Source organism: Melopsittacus undulatus, chromosome 5 (assembly GCF_012275295.1).
Source record: "Melopsittacus undulatus isolate bMelUnd1 chromosome 5, bMelUnd1.mat.Z, whole genome shotgun sequence".
NCBI classification, from domain to species: Eukaryota; Metazoa; Chordata; class Aves; order Psittaciformes; family Psittaculidae; genus Melopsittacus; species Melopsittacus undulatus.
This window is the reverse complement of record NC_047531.1, coordinates 53684786-53704105: the sequence shown is the minus strand read 5'-3', so window position 1 is coordinate 53704105 and position 19320 is coordinate 53684786. Positions and strand designations below refer to the sequence as shown.

Here is a 19320-nt window from a genome sequence, read left to right as displayed (position 1 = left end):
CACAAACAACTAAAAACCCCAGTAACATGCATATGGGAACCAGGCACATAATTTAGTTGCCACTGGCCATCAGACTATTTGAACTGCTTTGGTCTTTACAATGAGCATGTCCTTCTCTCCAGTATTTCACTGAAAGGTTGTGAAGAAGTCCCTGTTTTCAGTTTAGCACAAAAGACAAATTAAGTTTCTTCTGAAATATTTTTCCATATTTCTAGTTTTCCTACTTTTACACAATGCCTCCCTGTACTTTTGCTTTAAAAGTGTATATTTAAGAATAAATAATATAAAACAATAAAATCATACAATAGTTAAGGTTGGAAAGGACGTATTAAACAATTAAAGCAATTGGATTTATCTATACTTACAAGCAAAATTAAAAAGGGAAAGTCTGAAAAAGTTACCATAGAGATGCAACAAGAATAATAATTATACATTTTTATTCAATTTTACTTATACTTCAACTGTGCTTTCCTTAAATAACCATTTGAATTTCTTTGAAAAAGTAAAGGAGAGAATAAATTACTTTAGTCTTCACAGATAATGGGAGGAACACTCCTTTATCTACAGACTGTCTTTTAGAATTTAACATGAATAAGAGATCTTCAACATTATGCATTACCATTTAAGCAGGAAATGCAGAACACAAGCCCACAGAATCAAAATCTCTTTTAAATTGATGCAATTTAAAAACAACTTTATATATTTAGTTCTTAAACTGGCTTTTATTCCACATTTAATTCTTATAAGTACGAGAACATTTTAATCAATGTACATGTAAGCTGGAGCTTAAATGCCTTCCACGCAAATAAAAGTTGCAGCCAGAGACCAATGAAAACAAGGGGAGAAAGGGAAATAAAACTCTACATTCTCATATCGCACAATTCAAGTTTATTCCATTCATTCTTGCAACACAAACTGAAAAATACAGTATCATTTAGCATTCTGATGCCTATGAACCATGATAATGATGAATCTGTGTTAAAACAGTTAATAGTGAAAAGAGAAAGTTGAATATCAAAATGCACAGAGCACTAATCTTCTTCCGTCACTGCGCAGAAAGATGATTGTTTATCCATTTACAAAATATAATTAAGACAAGTTCATTTTGAAATTTTGCATGCAACACTGCAATTGCTTGACCTAGGACACTCCTTTCTTACCAGCCTCTTCTACAAATAATTCAATGGATATTCAAGGATAAAGTTCCATTTAACTATCATACTCCTTTTCCCATTTGCTCTTCCTTAAGAAGAAGGAGCAGATGGTAAGAAATCTAAAATATGCTTAATGTTGTGACTTACTCAGCACAAATTTCAAAAGGAAAAGGTTTAAGAACAGAGTGGCCTTCCAATTATAGGCTATTCCAGTATGACAAAATATTTAAATTCTGTTTATAGAATGTAAAATAATTTACAGTTTTGTATTTTCATCTAGTTAGGACCTACTCAAAGACAGAGGCAGCCATCCATTATTTTTTCCTCAATATAGCTTGCAAGAGGGGAACAAAGGAACAAAGCCCTGTTTCTAGACAATGACAAAAGCACAAGCTTTAATTATTATTTTTAAACTTGGGCAAAATGATCAATCACCTCTTATGTAGTGCAAAACACAAAAAAGTACTTCTGTATGAGCCAAACATTAAACACCATCTTTTAACTATATTGAAAGGCAGCTTGGGTATATATTACAGCCAAATTAACACTTGTCTCACTGAAGTTTGTCTGCATTGCCCCCTTTTTCTCCACCCCTCCCCCCCAAGTGAAGTAAGAAAAAATTAGGTGTCCACATAACTGTAGAAAAAGGAAGGCAAAATTGCCTCAGTGAATCACCAGTTAGTAGAAGAGTTAGTAGAAAGATGATGTTGCTTTACTATGAAAATGCTCACTTAAGTGTGAGTTGAAGGGAAGGACAGGAAAGGATACAGAAAGAAAAAAAAACACAAAACAAACCCAAAAAACAACACCCCGAAAACAAACAAACAAAAAAAACCCAACCCTGACCCAAACAAAAAACACCCCAAAACTCTATGGCCAGATAACTTGACACTAATCAACACAAAAAACTTGAATAATCAAGTTTTCCACATAAAAACAGATTGCAGTTTTCTAGACTAGTATTTTAATAGCTAAGTATTTAATAGCATAATATGGAGGCAAATTCATACCAAAGATGCTTACTTTCATGGCTGAATAAAGAGTTAAATCTATAGTCTGTGTTCACACTATTACAACAACAAGACAATCCAGCACTGATCAGAGATAAGATTAAAGAGTTCTCTTTAAATAGCACTAAAAGCATTGTTCACCAAACATGCTTGTTCTTTTATCAGCAGCTCATCAATTGATTTATCACTGATTTCCAACCCTTCTGCTCTTCCTTGCCACCCATCTCAAAGAAGCAAAGAGTAATTGCACTGTACAGTTTATGGCCAGAGTTGATTGTTTTCTCCATCTCTTATGGGATGTGGACACGTAAATCAGTTTCTGCTCTCACTTTACAGTCAACACAAGGCTTTTTATAGCTGAGACATTAAATCATAATATGCAACATTATTCAAGTAAAACTAAGTCGCCATTAAATATGAGTGGTAGTCGCCAGCCTACTTCTACATATCCTCTCAATTTCAACAGTGATATCAAAATAATATCAGCTACTTTTGTTTAAGAATTCAGCATGAGACATTATATACATTTGTTTCTGTACTTTTTATGTTATCATAAAGTTTGAAATCTGTATTCCAAAAAAGAGGAAGAGGCATAGTTTGTGGTATACACTTTTCTGTTACAAAAACTGTTATGCAGTTTTGGGTGAATTAGCAGTGTAATGAAAATTTTCAAAATGAAAGCCAGAAAGTCAGACGTTCCTGAGGACCATAAAATATGGGAATACCTAGAACATCATTAAATACCTTCCCATGAATTATCAAGACTGTCACAGTACTGTCATAACTACTGGTATAGTAAGTCTTATCTAAAAGTCGATGGTTAATGTGGGTTGCACTGGGAACTTTTCAGCCCCACGCCTTAACTTCATTAAAAATTTAAGAGCTTCATTCAGCCAACAATGAAATACTGATTCAAAGATATGCACAATTAAAAGTTGGGGTTTTTCCCCTCCAGTAGTTAAAGCAAGTTAAGACCTCTACTTGTACATCTTCCTGTTCCTAACACCTAAACTTAGAAAGCTTAGAAGTATTATAAAAGTTGACCAGAAATATTTAGCAAGAATTTCAGCTGACACACATGTCTAGATAGTTATTGTTAATTTTCCACTTTTGACTTGATTATCTACATGTACCAAAGAGCTTGTAGCTTTCACAAGTGTCTATATATTTTATGCTGACATGGTGAGTAAAGTAATTCCATCTTAGAATTCTTTTGGAAACAACTACAGTGACACTTTGAACTCTCTCAAAACCAGTTGCTTAAAACATCTGTCCTTGACCCGAACAAACATGTGAAAGAAAAACCTCAAATTCAAGCATCCAAAAGTACCTTCGCAAATATGCTGGAGTGTAACATCACCATGCCTCAACTGATCTTTACTGGTTTACTCAATAGGTCAGAAAAATATTAGTGTGTCATCCAATTAGTCAATATAAAGAACAGGTCCAATAACTAGTATCAAAAGTCCTCAAAACTGCAACATAAACTTTAGGCAGAAGAATAATAAAGCTAACCACAGAGAGAAAAGCAACCCAGCCACCTACATTACTACACTTCAGATTATAGCAGACACTAATAGCATGGGACTATTATCTCCTTCACAATTAGTTTCAGGAACATAGCACAGTACTTCAATCTAAAGGAATCTTTCAACAAAAATCTCTGTACTAACTAGGAGGTTTACAAGCATAAAATTCAAGATCATGGTCTGTCTTCCTTCTTCCATTTTCACTAGAAATGGGAAGAGATTGTGCACTGAAAAGAAGTCCTAGAGGGACACTGTTCATAATAGTTTTTAACCCTCTCCAAAGAGATTATCTTCAATACAAGCCCCTAACTAGTCTGATTCAGAAATAATTTCCCTCCCCCCAAAGTATTTAGCTGAAGAAGCTTGAAGATGCAAAAGAGTGACAGACAGGCAGCAGTGTGAGGCCACAGGAGAGACAGTTAAGATATCAGTCCATCCGTCACTGAAGAAGAGTTTTGATTGCTTGGTTGTCAGTGGCTTCAAAGGCAGTTAGTCCATCTGGGCCTTTCACAGTCTTATCAGCACCCTGTGAAGACATTAAGAACGGCTGTCAATTCATAAAGCCAGGCTGTATTAGTATTAAGTGTGTCACAACAGCTACTTACCTTGGATAATTATATCGATTACATACAGCTTTTTAGTTAAGTTTTCATTTAGAAACCAAGCAGACAAGATTTACGTACAAAACTATTCAGCATGCAGCTCATCTAAGTCTCAAAATTTGTAGAAACTGATAGAATTTCTAATACATATTTCTATAAAATTTATAGAACTAGAAAAGTCATGTAGTGTCTCACACAGCAGTTACAAGATCAAAAAGTTATTGATCTTAGATGTAAATAGAAGGATTTTTGTTTGTTTGTTTTTTTCCAGCAACTACTCTTATGAAGAATTTCAGTGTTACACACTGCTATGAAATCTATGGTTTTTCACATGCTAATTTAGACAACTAATGTCTGGAAGAGCTTACTTACTAACAAAGCATAATGTTTTCTTTCTATATCATAAGAGACTACCTCCTTGTAGGACTGTGCTTCTCTCACATTTTGAAAAAACAAGACCAAAACAACCTACCCCCAACCCCTCTATTTAACAGTTATTCAACAGTTATAATCTTCATTACCCAGGGAGAAGAAAGGCAACAATAAAAGTAGTAAAGGCTTAATTTTGCAGGTGTTGATTATCTCTACTGTTTAGACAGCACTCACAGACAAGAGTTAGTGTGGAAATCATAAGGGCTTCAATGCTATTCTTTGAAATTAAACTCAGAAAACCTGAAGGAATTTAGATTAGGAGAAAAATGGAACCATGCACTAAACGGCTTGTCAGTATTCATCTTGAATCACAATTTAAAGAACTTTAACTTATAAAACTCTCCATCACTGTATCAACATTTAGGGTGTAAAATATTTAAAATTACTACAGTTAACAGTTACATTACATGAGAACTGTTAATTTAGACAGGACTGCTTTCCACCCATATGCACATTTGTACTTCAGAAAAGTTACAGATATGCAAGACTTGAATTTCTGAAACAGCTTTTCTGAATGTACCATGAGAGGTTCATGACTACCTAAAGGAGGACACCATTTAATAAACTCAGTGTTAATAAATTAGGAGAACAGCCCCTTAGCTAGGCAGAAAGATTCTTACCTGCATTGTATAAAACGAGAAGGAAATAATAAAGTTCAGGTCAACAGGACTAATTTTCAGAAGTACAATGCTGCCTGGGAGCAAGTTGAATGAAGAGTTTATTAAAGTACAATGATTCCATAGTATTCTCTACTACCCCAAAGTAAAAAGCTACTAACATTTTATGTTTGTGTTATGTTTATTTCTTAAAATACACACAAACACATACATAAACCCTCTTTCTTTGGCAGAGTAATAACAAAGAAGTATCATCTCCCTCAAGCAAGCCACTGGGCAAAGCATGAAACTTAAACATGCTCTGGAGGGGAGCGGCACAGGGAAGCAATGCAGAACTGTCACAAAGCCTTGTGAAAGTGGTGTTGGGGGGCATTTATTGAAGCTGGCAGAAGACTGATTTACGCATCAAGCAGAAAACTTCCAGAACAAGTTGGCAGATGAAGTTACAGAAGCAGACGAGAGTCATCTTGTTCAAAACAGATGTGAATGAGCTCATGGACAGCAAATCTATAAACATTTCTTAAAGAGGACAGATGTAGTTGTCGCATTGGGGATTTCAGAGGTACACATGAATAACGGGAATATGTAAACGTACATGGTCATACTCACAACTCTGCCCCAATGGCATCCTTTCTGCCACCATCAGAGGAGAAGATGCTAAGTTGCCTAACGCAACTGGGCATTTCTTCTAACTCATTTTTTGTGGAAAGCAGAGATCAAATTGCATTTGATATTTTTGAAAAAGCAGAACTATTCTGAAGGCTGAGCAAATGGATTTCTTCCATTTTTAACTACCTACCTTATCCTCCACTAAAAGCATTCAAAATCAGTTCAGTTGTCCATTGCAACATTATATTGTTTTTTCCTACATTACACCAAAACCAAGTATATTTTTACATTACAAAATCAAATATAACATTCCCAAAAGAAAAAAAAAGGAACAATTTGAATTTAATATATATTTCTGCTTTTCAAATAGGGATCTCTTAAGTTCACTGTCCCTGAAAAGAATAAAACCAACTTGAAATATAGCAACTGATGTTGCTTCAGTCCAGCTCACTATTGTTCATTAGATATCTGTTATTTTGTTTTGTAGAAGGCTGGTACATAAGAGAGCAAAGTAAAACTCTGGTATTTTACAAAACAATTCAGTTCTCTGACAAAAGCTACTAAAAGTTAATTTCCCCATAATAATAGGCTATCTCCCAATATGTTAATTAAAGTTAATAACAGTACTGATAAGGCAGAAGAAAATTAACACAATTCTGCTTCATTCTAAGGTCAGAACATGCTGCAAACAACTTCACTGTTTAAAATGAAAATATTTTTATAGGAATTTGTAAGATTAATAAAAAGGACTATATAGTTAACATACTAGCAAGACAAGAAGACCTACATTTGAACTTTAAGCAGGAAGTGCACTTTAGACCAAAGCTAATTACTTTCATGTATTACAGTAAATCAGAGCAAAACATTTGCAACTGAAACTCAGATGCTGATAGAGCAGTTTTAGGTATCGCTCTGCAAGCCTCCATACGTCTACTCTTTGGGATGTCTACAGTATGATATTCCACATACTTTAATAAACTTGAAAGATATACTTAAGAAATCCCAAAACTATTTCTAGGTTATATACTGTATAACCAAGCTTAGACAGTTTAAAAATGAAGGATTATTTAAAAAGGGCAGTATTGTAGGAACAGGCAAAATTAATTCTTCATAAGATCTGTTTTAAGGATACAGTATTTTGACCTCTAGCCTGACCAAAAGGTGTTTATTAGAAAAGCACATCTCAGCTCTGACTTAAAGGGTTTGCACTACTTCGGATAGCTGTAACACATTAAGATTACACTCATTCTACCTTGGTAAATTCACCTATCCCTTGTTGAGGGCAGTAAAAACCATCCTCATCCATTGTCTGTTTCATTACTTGGGGCCTTTCAATTTTTGAAAATTAGTATCATACTGTATTATTACCTACTGGCAAGAGTAGGTTAATTAAGCTTTCTGGAAGCTGATCTGGCATACATGTAGCAGCTGTTTGTTAACCTAAACATCAAAATCTTGTGCCCAAATGGAAGATAAAGACTTTTTTAATGTATAGAGAAGTTTCAAATACAGAACTTCATATTTTAATTCCTCCCCACTTAGGTAAGTTTTACAGTTTTATAACAAATTGGCAATTTCAGACTAACATTTGAGCTTTAATCCCTACAGGTCTGGAAGGAATGACACTACTTGAACATTTTAAACATGCCAACAAGAACTTTGGTTTTGATCTTAAAATTTAAGTTGCCACATTATCAGTATTTTGAGTCCATATTGGGCACCAGAGTGGTGCAGGCCTGCCCAACTGAGGTCTGCAGACCATCAGACTACAATTTTAGTATGTTTAAAGCCATTTAATGAATCTAATCTAGCAAAATCATGACAGTAATCGATTACGGCTGATCACTATTATTTTTAGCACAACAGCAGTGCTTGAAATCAAGCATTTGTATTCTCAACTTCTGAAGTTTTCAAACTGCATTTACGCTTCTTCTAGTGCAATAAATCAAACTGAGCACTGTTGGTTCCAAAACTAAAACATCTAATCAGAGCATCAGGAATTCCTCAATGAAATGCTAAATTTGGAAGAAAGTGTGCAAAGGCCCTTTTGAGAAACTATCTTTGGAAGAACATAATCTATACCCTTTAAGTTATGTTAGGTGCTATCAGTACTTATGAGAGCAAAGTCAAATATCTATTTAATTTAAACAATTAAAACTGATTTCTGAAAAATAACTATGTTGGTTATATCTGGTTGTATGTTTAAACTTGAATATCAATAAAAATTACGGTAATACATAAAGCTACAGGTCAAAGTAAAACCTTATCCTTACTGTAAAACCGTAATTCAAAGTGGTTTTTTTGCTATGCTTTATGAATAGAAAAAAATAGATAAAAACAAAATATTGGGGGTTAAATCTATGCAACCATTAAAATAGATGAAAACTTCAGAAAAAATCCTTAAAACATTGTCAACACTTCAATACCAAACGAAGGACTTATCAAAGAGTAAACACTGCACTGTTTGCTTTCTGAAGCTTCAAAATTACTGCTTAAATCTGCTGGAGTACTCATTTGCAACCACTAATGAACATTAAACTCACATTTAAAATACTTTCTGTAAAACCCACCAGGAAATTTCACCAAGTGATTATTCACAGTACTTACTTCACCATTTTTGATCAATGTATTTTCCAAGGTCAAAACCTAAACATAGGTAATCCCATAACATTTAACAGAAGGTCACACTTTAAACACTCGCAGGGATTCTAAGATGAAATTTAGAGCTCAATCACTTGGTTTATGAAGCTCTGAATACCCATCCAGAGACAGCAATTTGAAAAGTTGGAATAAGTGTTATAATCCTGTGTGTTAAGGAAGGTGTTCTCTTGCAGTTGTTTTTTTTTTTAAATCACTCCAGTATTATTATGCAGTCAAACACTACAGGATCACCAAGTAGTTTATAAAATGTTAACTACGTCATAATTTGGAGCTGTGGTTGACTTAAGACAATTCAATGTATTCTAAGGGGGACAGTGGGACGGTAGAAGCAGAAAATGAGGTCTATGAAATCTAAATTTTTCCAGAATTAGTACATACCAATTCCCTGAAGCTGCACAAGAAAGGCATAAAAATGCTTTAATCCTTATCCCAGGTACCTGCTGTCAAATAGTAACAGCTGGTGTTTCTTTAGCTTATCAAAACTAATAAAATCAAACTAGGTTTCAAAATGATGATGATAAATAGGCTTGCAAAAAATACTTTCCTCACAGTTCTTCAAGAATAAAAATGAAGTATGGTAATGGAAAAAAAGAGACCACTTGTGCCTTTACAACTAATAATGTAAGGCATGTGTGTGGATACAAGGGACACTAGAGGGCTAGCTAAAAAGACTTCATCTTCATCGTTTCCATCTGTTCCACATCTCTTATTCCCAAACTTCTTCCACAACTCATTGATCCCTACAAAAGCAGTGCCACAACAGAGACAGCTGAGCAAGCATTTAGTATGTGGCAACAAGCACACACCATCTGCCATTTACAAAGAACACCACAGAGACTAGGTTAAGCAGTAAAACAGAGAAAATGGATTCTTCTGTACACATCTACATGAACGAATCAAACCCGGGAGACCTCACTTTGGAACAGGAACATCACACTGCAAAAAGGACTGAAAAAACTCCCATGGCAGCAGCTGAAGTGAAATTGAAGGTATCTCAGTTCTGTCTCTTGATTTGGCAGCAGTGTTTCTTCAATTCCAACTAAATCTGCAACAAAATCTGCAACAGAATTTTAATTTGGAGTCCTCAATTGGCAGGAAACTAACTAGACATATTAACCTGCAGTAGGGACAAATGAACAGGATAAATGCCAGGCCTATTGCAAGGAAGCGGTAGTAATATGCAGGCAAGAGTACTAAAAGGTTGACCAGAATCTCCTGTTAAACTAACCTTTGCATTGCCTTAGTTGCAACATGTAACTGCAGTCTGATGTTGCTAGACAGCACGCTTATCTCACACTGAAGGAACAGTATGGCAAGAAAGCCTCTGTAGAAGCACTTCTTCACTGGTGAGATTAAAACTGCTGCAGAACACCACAAATCAAGTTTCTAAAGACAACTCAAGTATCTGCTGGGCGAATTTAAACATAACTGCACACTGGCAGTTTGTTAAAAAGCTTTCAGTGGCAAAACTTACTTAATTAGGTTGCTCCCAATGTCCACAGACCCTTATCAATCCCAACAAGCCCACCAACAAGGTTATTTTTTTGTAAATCCTTGCTGGATTCCTCACCCATTCCCAAATGCTGCCACACAAAATCCATTTTAGGGAACTGAGACTCCTTATGCCATTGAATATTTTGTGTTGTTAAAAGCTACTGCTCCCAAACCCACTTCAATGCTGGAGTATTTCAAAATGCCCAAGGAAAGGTCCATTTATAAATCAAAACCCATACTTCTTTATTTTGTTTCTTTAGAAAGCATAAAGTTAAATTCTATCTCCCTACTACAGTTATGAATGCCCAAAACAAAGCTATTCAAGTTAAGAGTTACGGTTAAGAATTAAGGTAAAATCTTCTGGATTTTCAGAAAGGAACTTATTTATATAATTGTATTTACATTCAAGCCCCTGACAGCCATAAGATTTAGACATAAGGTATGCAACCCAACAACTCTCCCTGCAACAGTAATTTTATTCATAAGTTGACCAAACCTAGCCACAGGTAATACTTCCATAATGGTGGTGATGATACAACTTGACAAACAATGTACAGTTATATTCAGAGACCTGAACATCAGCACAATGGAAAACTGCATCAAGGGAGGTTCATGAGGAAGACAAGATTTAGTGATGGACTTGGCAGTGTTAGTTTAACAGCTGGGCTTGATAACCTTAGGGGTCTTTCCTAAATGATTCTACAGTTCTGTCAGTTCAACTGTATATAGGCTGCCACTGATTCCCAGATAAACCACCATCCTTCACTATTCCAAAGTGTCATTTGTATTTTAGACACAGTGTCACCACAGAAGTCAACTTCCACATGTGATAAGCATTAGCTAAGACCGCCAAAATTGTCCTTTCTGAGCAATAACAACTGTAACAGACTGTGCTTTATCATAGGAAACCCTTGCTGAACGTTAGCTGAAATTCCATGAAACAAATTGCGGCCATTCAAATCATACCAAGTATAGAGATCAATACATTCTTACAAGCTGCATGAAAACTAGCTGGCTCAGGAAGGATGTTAACACCCCTGCTGACAGAGACTACAATTAATACACAACCTTTACTAGTCCCCAGACAACTTATGAATGAAGTTTTGAGGCATCTTATTTTTTATCTGACCAACTTACTTGGAATGCAAAACACTTCAAAACAAAAATAAATACAACATGAGATAAAGGATCCCTTTTTTGTGGCATGTATATGATGATCCTAAATAAAGGATCAGTCCTTATGACAAATTTAAACAATTTGGATGCACCATCTGAACGCTAAATTAACAGTCACAGCATTTCTTCACAGGAAGGCATAATTAACATAAGACAGCATCTCAGAAAGTGAAGAAAAGTTAACTGCCTCAGCACTGCATGAATTTAAGTAAAACTTTACCTTGGAAGTGCCATGTGAAAACATCACACAGCATGAAATCCTTTGGCCAAATGATTTAAGTGGATTCATATACTGAAAATATAATGTTAACCTCCTCTTTTCAAAGTATGATATAACAAGAACAAGCACATATGGAGACAAAGCACTGCTTGAATTAACTGGATCTCCTTCATAATACGAACCAAAGGTAGAAGAGAAACAGACCAAGCTGATTCTCCCCAGGCCAAAATTTACAAGCTCCATAACATAGAAAGCTTGTCTTCCTACTTGTACTTCCCTTTGCTCTGCCAGCCCAGATGGGTTTTCAGTCGTCTGGCAAAAGCACAGGGAAACCACACCTCTGAGCAGCTTCACAGTGGAGATTCCATCACATAAAACACTTAAGCAGCTGCTAAAGCTAAATCCCACTCCTCCATGTCTGTTGAAGGAGTGCACATTTTTCTTGCCTGATTTGCTGTTAATTGCTCTCTAGCTGGAGCTTACAATACTGAATTGTCACTATTACTTTTTCCACACTGCAAAAGCCTTGGAACTTTCTCCTTCAACTATTTTCTTCACAAGCAGATTACCCTCTCTGGTTTAGCAACATAAACAGCATTTCTCTGATGTTCTGAACTTATCTGGAGCATCATAATCTTACTGGGGAAAAAAATAAAGTAAATTAAAATCAACATACTTTGCTAATGAATAACTTTTTGTAAACATTTGCCTCACCTTTGACAGAAGCAATTTCACACAGGAAACATGGCCCTCATAGACTGCTGATAGGAGTGGTGTGATATTGTGTTTGTCTGGAGCCTGTAAATTGAGACAAAGTTATATGAAACACAATTTCACACAGCATTAAAAGGTTTCACTTAAATCCCTACCTTCACAGTACTGTTGACAAAACAAAATTAAGAAGAACATTATCCAGAATTTCTTACTCTCCTTTTAAAAAGAAAAGCCATTGTTTAAAAAACAGGTAACAACAAGATATTTCTTCTGTAACACTTCAAAGGTATCCTAACGTTTGCCTAATTTTTTAAGCCAATGACAGACATTGCAGGGTGTCAGGTGACAAATTCTTCTCAATTTAAAACCACTACTCCTAATTCTCCCATTTCTCAGCCATCCTTGCTTCGGAAACCAGTTTTGGCTGAAACTTTGTTTAAGCTGTCTTCTCCTCTGTAATCTATAGTCCTGGAAAGAATAAGAAATGGAGCAACCAAAATATTCATATTTTTCCCTCCATTTTTACCTCCTCTCCCATTAGGAAGAAATGAGGAAGAGACAGACTTTCCAGACAACAAGGAAAAAATCCAAGCCATTTTGTTGTTAAGGACCAAAGCTAAGGCGTCCTCCTATACATAAAATTTCAGAGAATCAAAGAATCATAGAATAGTTAGGGTTGGAAAGGGACCTTAAGATCATCATGTTCCAACCCCCTGCCATGGGCAGGAGGAACGCCTCACACTAAACCATGTCACCCAAGGCTTTATTCAACCTGGACTTGAACATTGCCAGGGATGGAGCATTCACAACCTCCCTGGGCAACCCATTCCAGTGCCTCACCACCCTAGCAGTAAAGAACTTCTTCCTTGTATCCAATCTAAACCTCCCCTGTTGTAAGTTTTAACCCATTACCCCTTGTCCTACATATCACTAGAGACCCTAATAAAGAGTCCCTCCCCAGCATCCCTGTAGGCCCCCTTCAGATACTGGAAGGCTGCTATGAGGTCTCCACGCAGCCTTCTCTTCTCCAGGATGAACAGCCCCAACTTTCTCAGCCTGTCTTCATACAGGAGGTGCTCCAGTCCCTTGATCATCCTCGTGGCCCTCCTCTGGACTTGTTCCAACAGTTCCATGTCCTTTTTATGCTGAGGACACCAGAACTGCACACAATACTCCAAGTGAGATCTGACAAGAGCAGAGTAGAGGGGTAGGATCACCTCCTTCGACCTGCTGGTCATGCTCCTTTGATGTAGCCTAGGATACAGTTGGTTTTCTGGGCTGCGAGAGCACACTGAAGCTGGCTCATGTTCATTTTCTCATTGACCAACACCCCCAAGTCCTTCTCTGCAGGGCTGCTCTGAATCTCTTCTTTGCCCAACCTGCAGCTGTGCCTGGGATTGTTCTGACCCAGGTGTAGGATCTTGAACTTGGCACAGTTAAACTTCAGAAGGTTGGCATCAGCCCACCTCACAAGCGTGTCAAGGTCCCTCTGGATGGCATTCCTTCCCTCCAGTGGATCAAGTGAATTATTCCAAGGCACAACATTTGGGGTGCATGCTTAAAACATGTAGAACCTTCACGAAGAACTTCACTGTTTTGAAGTGCCAACACAGCCCAGCCCAACCAAATCTTTTCACGACAAAAGGCCATGTGTATCAAGCTTCAGCAAAATGACTAAGTTTGTACAAGTAAGAATGTCTCAAAAAAGAATGAAGCACACCAATTTAAATACAGTCGATCTTGCCCTGGACAAGCATGCATTGTACTATCTTCTGAAGCCATTTCCAACAAATCTAATACTTATTTCATGCAAACTTTATTTAGATGTGAACCCTGGTTTTATTTTTCTAATAATGGTCAAATTAAACATTTTATAACTATAAATTACTTTTCCTAGTGTGTCCAAAAAGAATAAAAATTTTTAATACATATAATCTTAAGCTTCTAACCTGCAGAAAATAGCCTCTAAATTTTTTAAACACAGCAAATTGATTAGTTGGATTCAAGTCTTTCAGTAACCAATTAGGCACTTATACCAATCCCCTGGGGAGGCGGAGGGAGGGGCAGGAGAAGGAAGACCCTAACACTCCAACATCTGTTTGCGAATTGATGTACATACATTAATATCGGCTCCTTTCAATAGCAGAAACTCCAGAATCTCAAGCTGTCCACAGTCTGCTGCATAGTGAAGAGGCTTCCTCCCACCTTCAAGTGTCCGGTTGACATCTTCACCCTTCAATGTAAACATGATCTCATAAGCAAAATTTTAGACCTAACACACCAAGACCAGCTTGAAAAAAATGCAACACCTTCAAATATGCTGAAGAATGACCCAAGTATTTAAGTCATTGCCCAAGAAAAAAATTGAGCTGCTTAACTTCTTTTCCCCATCTATACATTTAAGACTGTAATAAAACCTTGGTCCCTCCTGCCACATTGCATCTTAAGTGTATTAAGTATGCAAGTGCACTAGGTAGCTTATGATTAAAGAGAAATTAAACCAGCATTAGAGCCTGTAAAACATGCTCCCATTGGGTCATTTTGCTTTTCCTTCACCCCAGCTAGGATTCTAGTTACTTTACCAGCTTCTGTACATATTGATATTCTGCATACTGAAAAATCAGATGCATAGAAAAGTCAGCATCACAACTACTGGCAAATAAGTACAGTCCATCCATAACTTCAAACCCAATTATGAAACTGGACACTCTGTTTTATAAATAGTACCTGCCAATTCTACATGCCACAAAGTCTGAAGACAGTCAAACAAATCAGGACATAGGAAGCTGAATTCTAATGCCACTCATACTAGTGGATTGAGACGTCTCTCAAGGTGTAAACAAAATTTAATTTAGTGAGTGCTTAAGCAGCTTTGTTTCCTCACCTTGGGTTGTGCAACTAGGATAAACTGATTTGCTGCACTTCTGTAATGACAAGAACTTACTGGAAATCAAATACTGACAAGCTATGTGGTAACTTCTTGTTCGTATGTGCAAGTAATGTTAGTATTTTAGGGAGTGGCTAAATTTAGCATCATACATCAAGCCCTGCACCTCCACAGAAAAACAAGAATTTCAGTTGCAGCACCAACTCATTCTTCAGAGCCCCTACAGTTCCCTTATTTCTACCCCAAAGCTCTAGGAAGAGCACAGAATAGAAGGCTTGACATGTATCTTTCAGATACTACCTCCATTCTAAGAATGGAAGATTGTCAGAAGGAAATCCTGTTCTGCATTTGATATTCTATATTACCAGCCAACTAACAAGATTACTCTAGATTTCTCATATCAACAGGCTATTCAATTCTTCTCATAATACACCATGCTGAAAATCAAAGCAATATAACAGTGTTTAACCTGTTGTTTTCAGTTGTTAAACTGAAACACTGTACATTCTGTAGTTTGAGGTCAGCACTTCACACTATTGAAGGTTCTGGCTTCAAAAAAAGCATGAAGTGGCAGCAAGTAGCACAATTAAAAAAATCCCTCTGCCACCACTGTTAGTGACCCTGAAACACAGCTATGGCTTCTGACACATGTTAGATGTTGGGGAAAGATAAAATAAGAGGTTGGGTTTTTTATGTTTTATTTTTATCTATGATTTGCAGAAAAACAACAAATTATACTTCTAAACAAGGTCTACCACAGTTGTAGATATGTGGATTATCAACACCGTACAACAGTTCATAATGTAAAATTCCAGTGTGAGTAACTGAAGGTCTAATTCTTTGTTTACTAGTAAAGTTGTTGCAGATAGTCTTGTGATGCAATTTCTCTTGCTGAAATTCAGTATAAAAAGTTGGTGGGAATATGTTAACAACTGTGTCCCAATTAAAAAAAAAACCAAAAACCAACCAAATCATCCAGATCACACAACACTAACAGCACACCATAGCCACGTTACTGAAAAGTATAGAAAGGAGCAGTATATACCTACCTCATCTAAAAAGTTAAGCTCTATCCATATTCTTACTTGCATCTTGACACTTCTCATCAATTTTAACACAGATGGCATTCAAATAGCACATGATGTTAGGATACATTAAGGATTGGGTTGCATATGCTTAGTAAACCTACCATGTAGAAGCCATGTAATCACTACCCCAAAACGGGTTCTAAAATACTCTGATGCATGCTAAGACACGGTAAGTAAGGGGGTAACAGAGAAGGACAAGCAAATTAATCCCTGGTACTGCACCCTGTAAAGTTACGAAGTTCACACTCAAAAAGAAATTTAGAATCATATCTTAAGATAGTCCAACAAAGCTCCCCCTTCCTTAAGCTTATAAACATTATTTGGCTCATTGGCTTACACTTACCACTGATCCCCTCATTCTCTCCTAAACTGGTTGTGGAATAAATTCCAGTTAGACAAGACAAACTTTCAGAAGGATAAAACAACACCCAAGCACCAAATTTTCTAAGTTTCCCTTAAAGATGATGAAAACCTGTTTATAGGGGAGTACCTAGCAAAAACTCCACAAAGAAAGATGCCTCAAGTGTAGATCACATGGATTTGAATACTAGCATTGAGAAAATGTGCCAACAGCATTCAAAGTCAAATCTAAGAATGTCTTGGTGAAAATTAACAGAAACAAGATATCTTACAAGTTACAAAAATAAAGCAAAGTCCTCCCAGGCTCTGTAATAAAGTTGAATACCCAGTTGTTTCATGGGTGTGAAAAAGGCACTGTAAAACAGACCATTCTAAAAACTTCAATTTGGCATTTCCTACTCCTAATCCAACACCTATAGAAGTAGGAAGGGAGATAAATTAATTTAATGTACAAGGATCAAACCTGGCCTTGAACATTTCCAGGGCCAGGTTGGATGGGGCTTTGAGCAACCTGGTCTAGTAGAGGGTGTCTCTGCCCACAGCAGGGGGATTGGAACTAGGTATTTTTTAAAAGGTACCTTCCAACCCAAACCATTTCATGATTCTATGGATGTAATTTATAAATAAATATGCAGATATAGGTGATGCATGCTCAGCGGTTTGGTTTGTTTTCTGGGGCTTTTGTGGGGGTTTGTGTGGTTTTTTTGTTTGTTTTTTTTTTTTTCTCCTGATGGAGAGTGCATGATCAAAAAGGTTTAGAGACCATTTGTTTATAGCTGTATTGGTAACTACAGAAACAACAAGTGAACTCTTTTTCAGAGGGAGTTTCATTCTGGAAGACTAAAAAGTTTCAGTGGAAATTTTATAGGTCAACTAAAAATAACCCTAAACCTTACCTCTACACACAATCAGATTAAAGACCAGCTGTTACAAAACTCATAAGAATATCCTTACAGTTCCACTTTGGAAAGAGAAGGTGTCTTTAGGCATGAAAATATTGGCTTTGTATCTTTATTTGAAATTCTACTAAATGTTTTAATCTCTGTCTACACCAGCTGCTATTTATGTGCTTAAATAAGTCTCCAAGATACAAGTTCCGTATAAAATCACCTATAAAATGAGAAAGTCAGAGAACTGCTAGAACCCTCATAATCCAAACCGGTAGTACACCAATGCCAAAGACAGTAGCTACTACAACTGCAACAATAAGCTTTTCAGTTTGCTAGACAGTGATGTGAAATACATCTAACATCCTAGGTAAGGTTGTAAAAGATTACCTAAACAAGCTGCTGTTCTCCTTTAGTGGGTGTTGATTTTTGTCTTCACAGGATGAACACTTCAATTTGGATTCTCTTGCTTTTCCACAATATTCTGTTCAGCTATGCCAGGGAGAGATGTTGACTTAAGACAGTTGGGCACCCAGTTTTGACAGACTGAACCATTTTGTATAGGAAATGTACCTTCCCTATAACAGGACATCTAAAAAGTGATTGACTATGCACTAGAGAATTTAAGAGTTCACATTACCAAAGAAATTATATTTTGTAGTTATAGCAACAAGCACCAAATGCCAGTTCGTATGATAAAGAGAAAATCTAAGCCTAAGGTCAAGATTGGAGTCCCCTCTCAGATAAGGCAGCTCTGGTGAAGATGTGGCTAATTATGTCCACAGAACAAGACAAAGTGGTGTCTAAAGTCCTGTAGCAGGCTGAGGCAGGAAACAGCACTGGACGATTAAAAAAAAAAGAGAGAAAAAAAGAAAAAAGAAAAAGGGTTATCACTCTTATTGTGGTTCTGAATCCTCTCAGCCAAAGACATCATACTCAATGTTAAGAGTTTGGGTGTCAGCAACCTCATCAGATGATGATTCTTCATACTGACATCCAAGACATCTAAGCAACCAGTATCTTGGAAGGCCGAAGCTAAGACTGTACCAAATCGCTGCTGAAGGTTTATTTTAGAAAAGACCATACTCAGCTCAGGCATATGGTCAAAACCCATATGAACTGCCAAAGAGCACAATTTTTCTTCTACACCTGCAGAAACAAAATCTTACATATATTAAAAAAAAAAAAATAATAGAATAATTCTCCCAGGAAGTTTGATGGGATGTTTGCCATCTTCTGGAGACTAACACAGCAGCAACGAGGTTAGTAGTTATGAGGGTACAAGGAGGCATAATGTAACCAGAACCAAAGAATCATATTAACTTCAAAATAAAATATACCCTTAACCAAAGGCTACACCTCTTCTGAAAGAAGATTATTCAGTTTCACTTTCCAGAGTGGATCTACCAATTCACTAACAATTGTGTGAATGTTTATGCAAAGCCTCAAAAAATAATTTGTCTTTGCAAAAGGAAAGACATAACCACCTCATTAATGACCTTCCAGAATACATTGAATTTTACTTAGTCAGACATTTAAGGCTAAGTCTGGCATAAATCTCATCAGTAATGTTTCTCTTTGTAGATTTATTGGTAAAGAAAAGCCTCCCTGTGTAAATCTCCAACCACTAAACAAGACAGCATGGAAGATTTTTATAGCATGTTGATGTTATGTCCTACTTAGAGATGTCATATATATGGATAACAGTAGAATAGTCAATTAGAAGGACTTTAAGCATCGGCTTCAGTTGAAAGCAGGCTACCAAATTTTCACTGAAGAAAGTGAAAACACGTTCAGAATTTTCTCTGCAGGGTTCATTGAAGCATCAACTATCACCCACTTTCTGTAGTGGAGCAATTAAATCCATAAAAACAGCTGTT

The 19320-nt window shown here is 36.5% G+C and overlaps 1 protein-coding gene across 1 annotated transcript in view; it reads right to left on the bottom strand.

Moving 5' to 3' along the window:
• Positions 1–702: 702 nt before the first annotated feature.
• The window catches only part of MTPN (myotrophin), a 36667-nt gene continuing 18049 nt past the window's right edge, over positions 703–19320 (bottom strand). The window contains exons 2-4 of the mRNA XM_005144399.4: positions 14338–14451; positions 12219–12302; positions 703–4219 (exon numbers count right to left, since the gene is read on the bottom strand). Of these exons, the coding sequence (XP_005144456.1) occupies positions 4133–4219; positions 12219–12302; positions 14338–14451 (285 nt within the window). The 3' untranslated portion in view covers positions 703–4132. The remainder of the gene's footprint in view (positions 4220–12218; positions 12303–14337; positions 14452–19320) is intronic.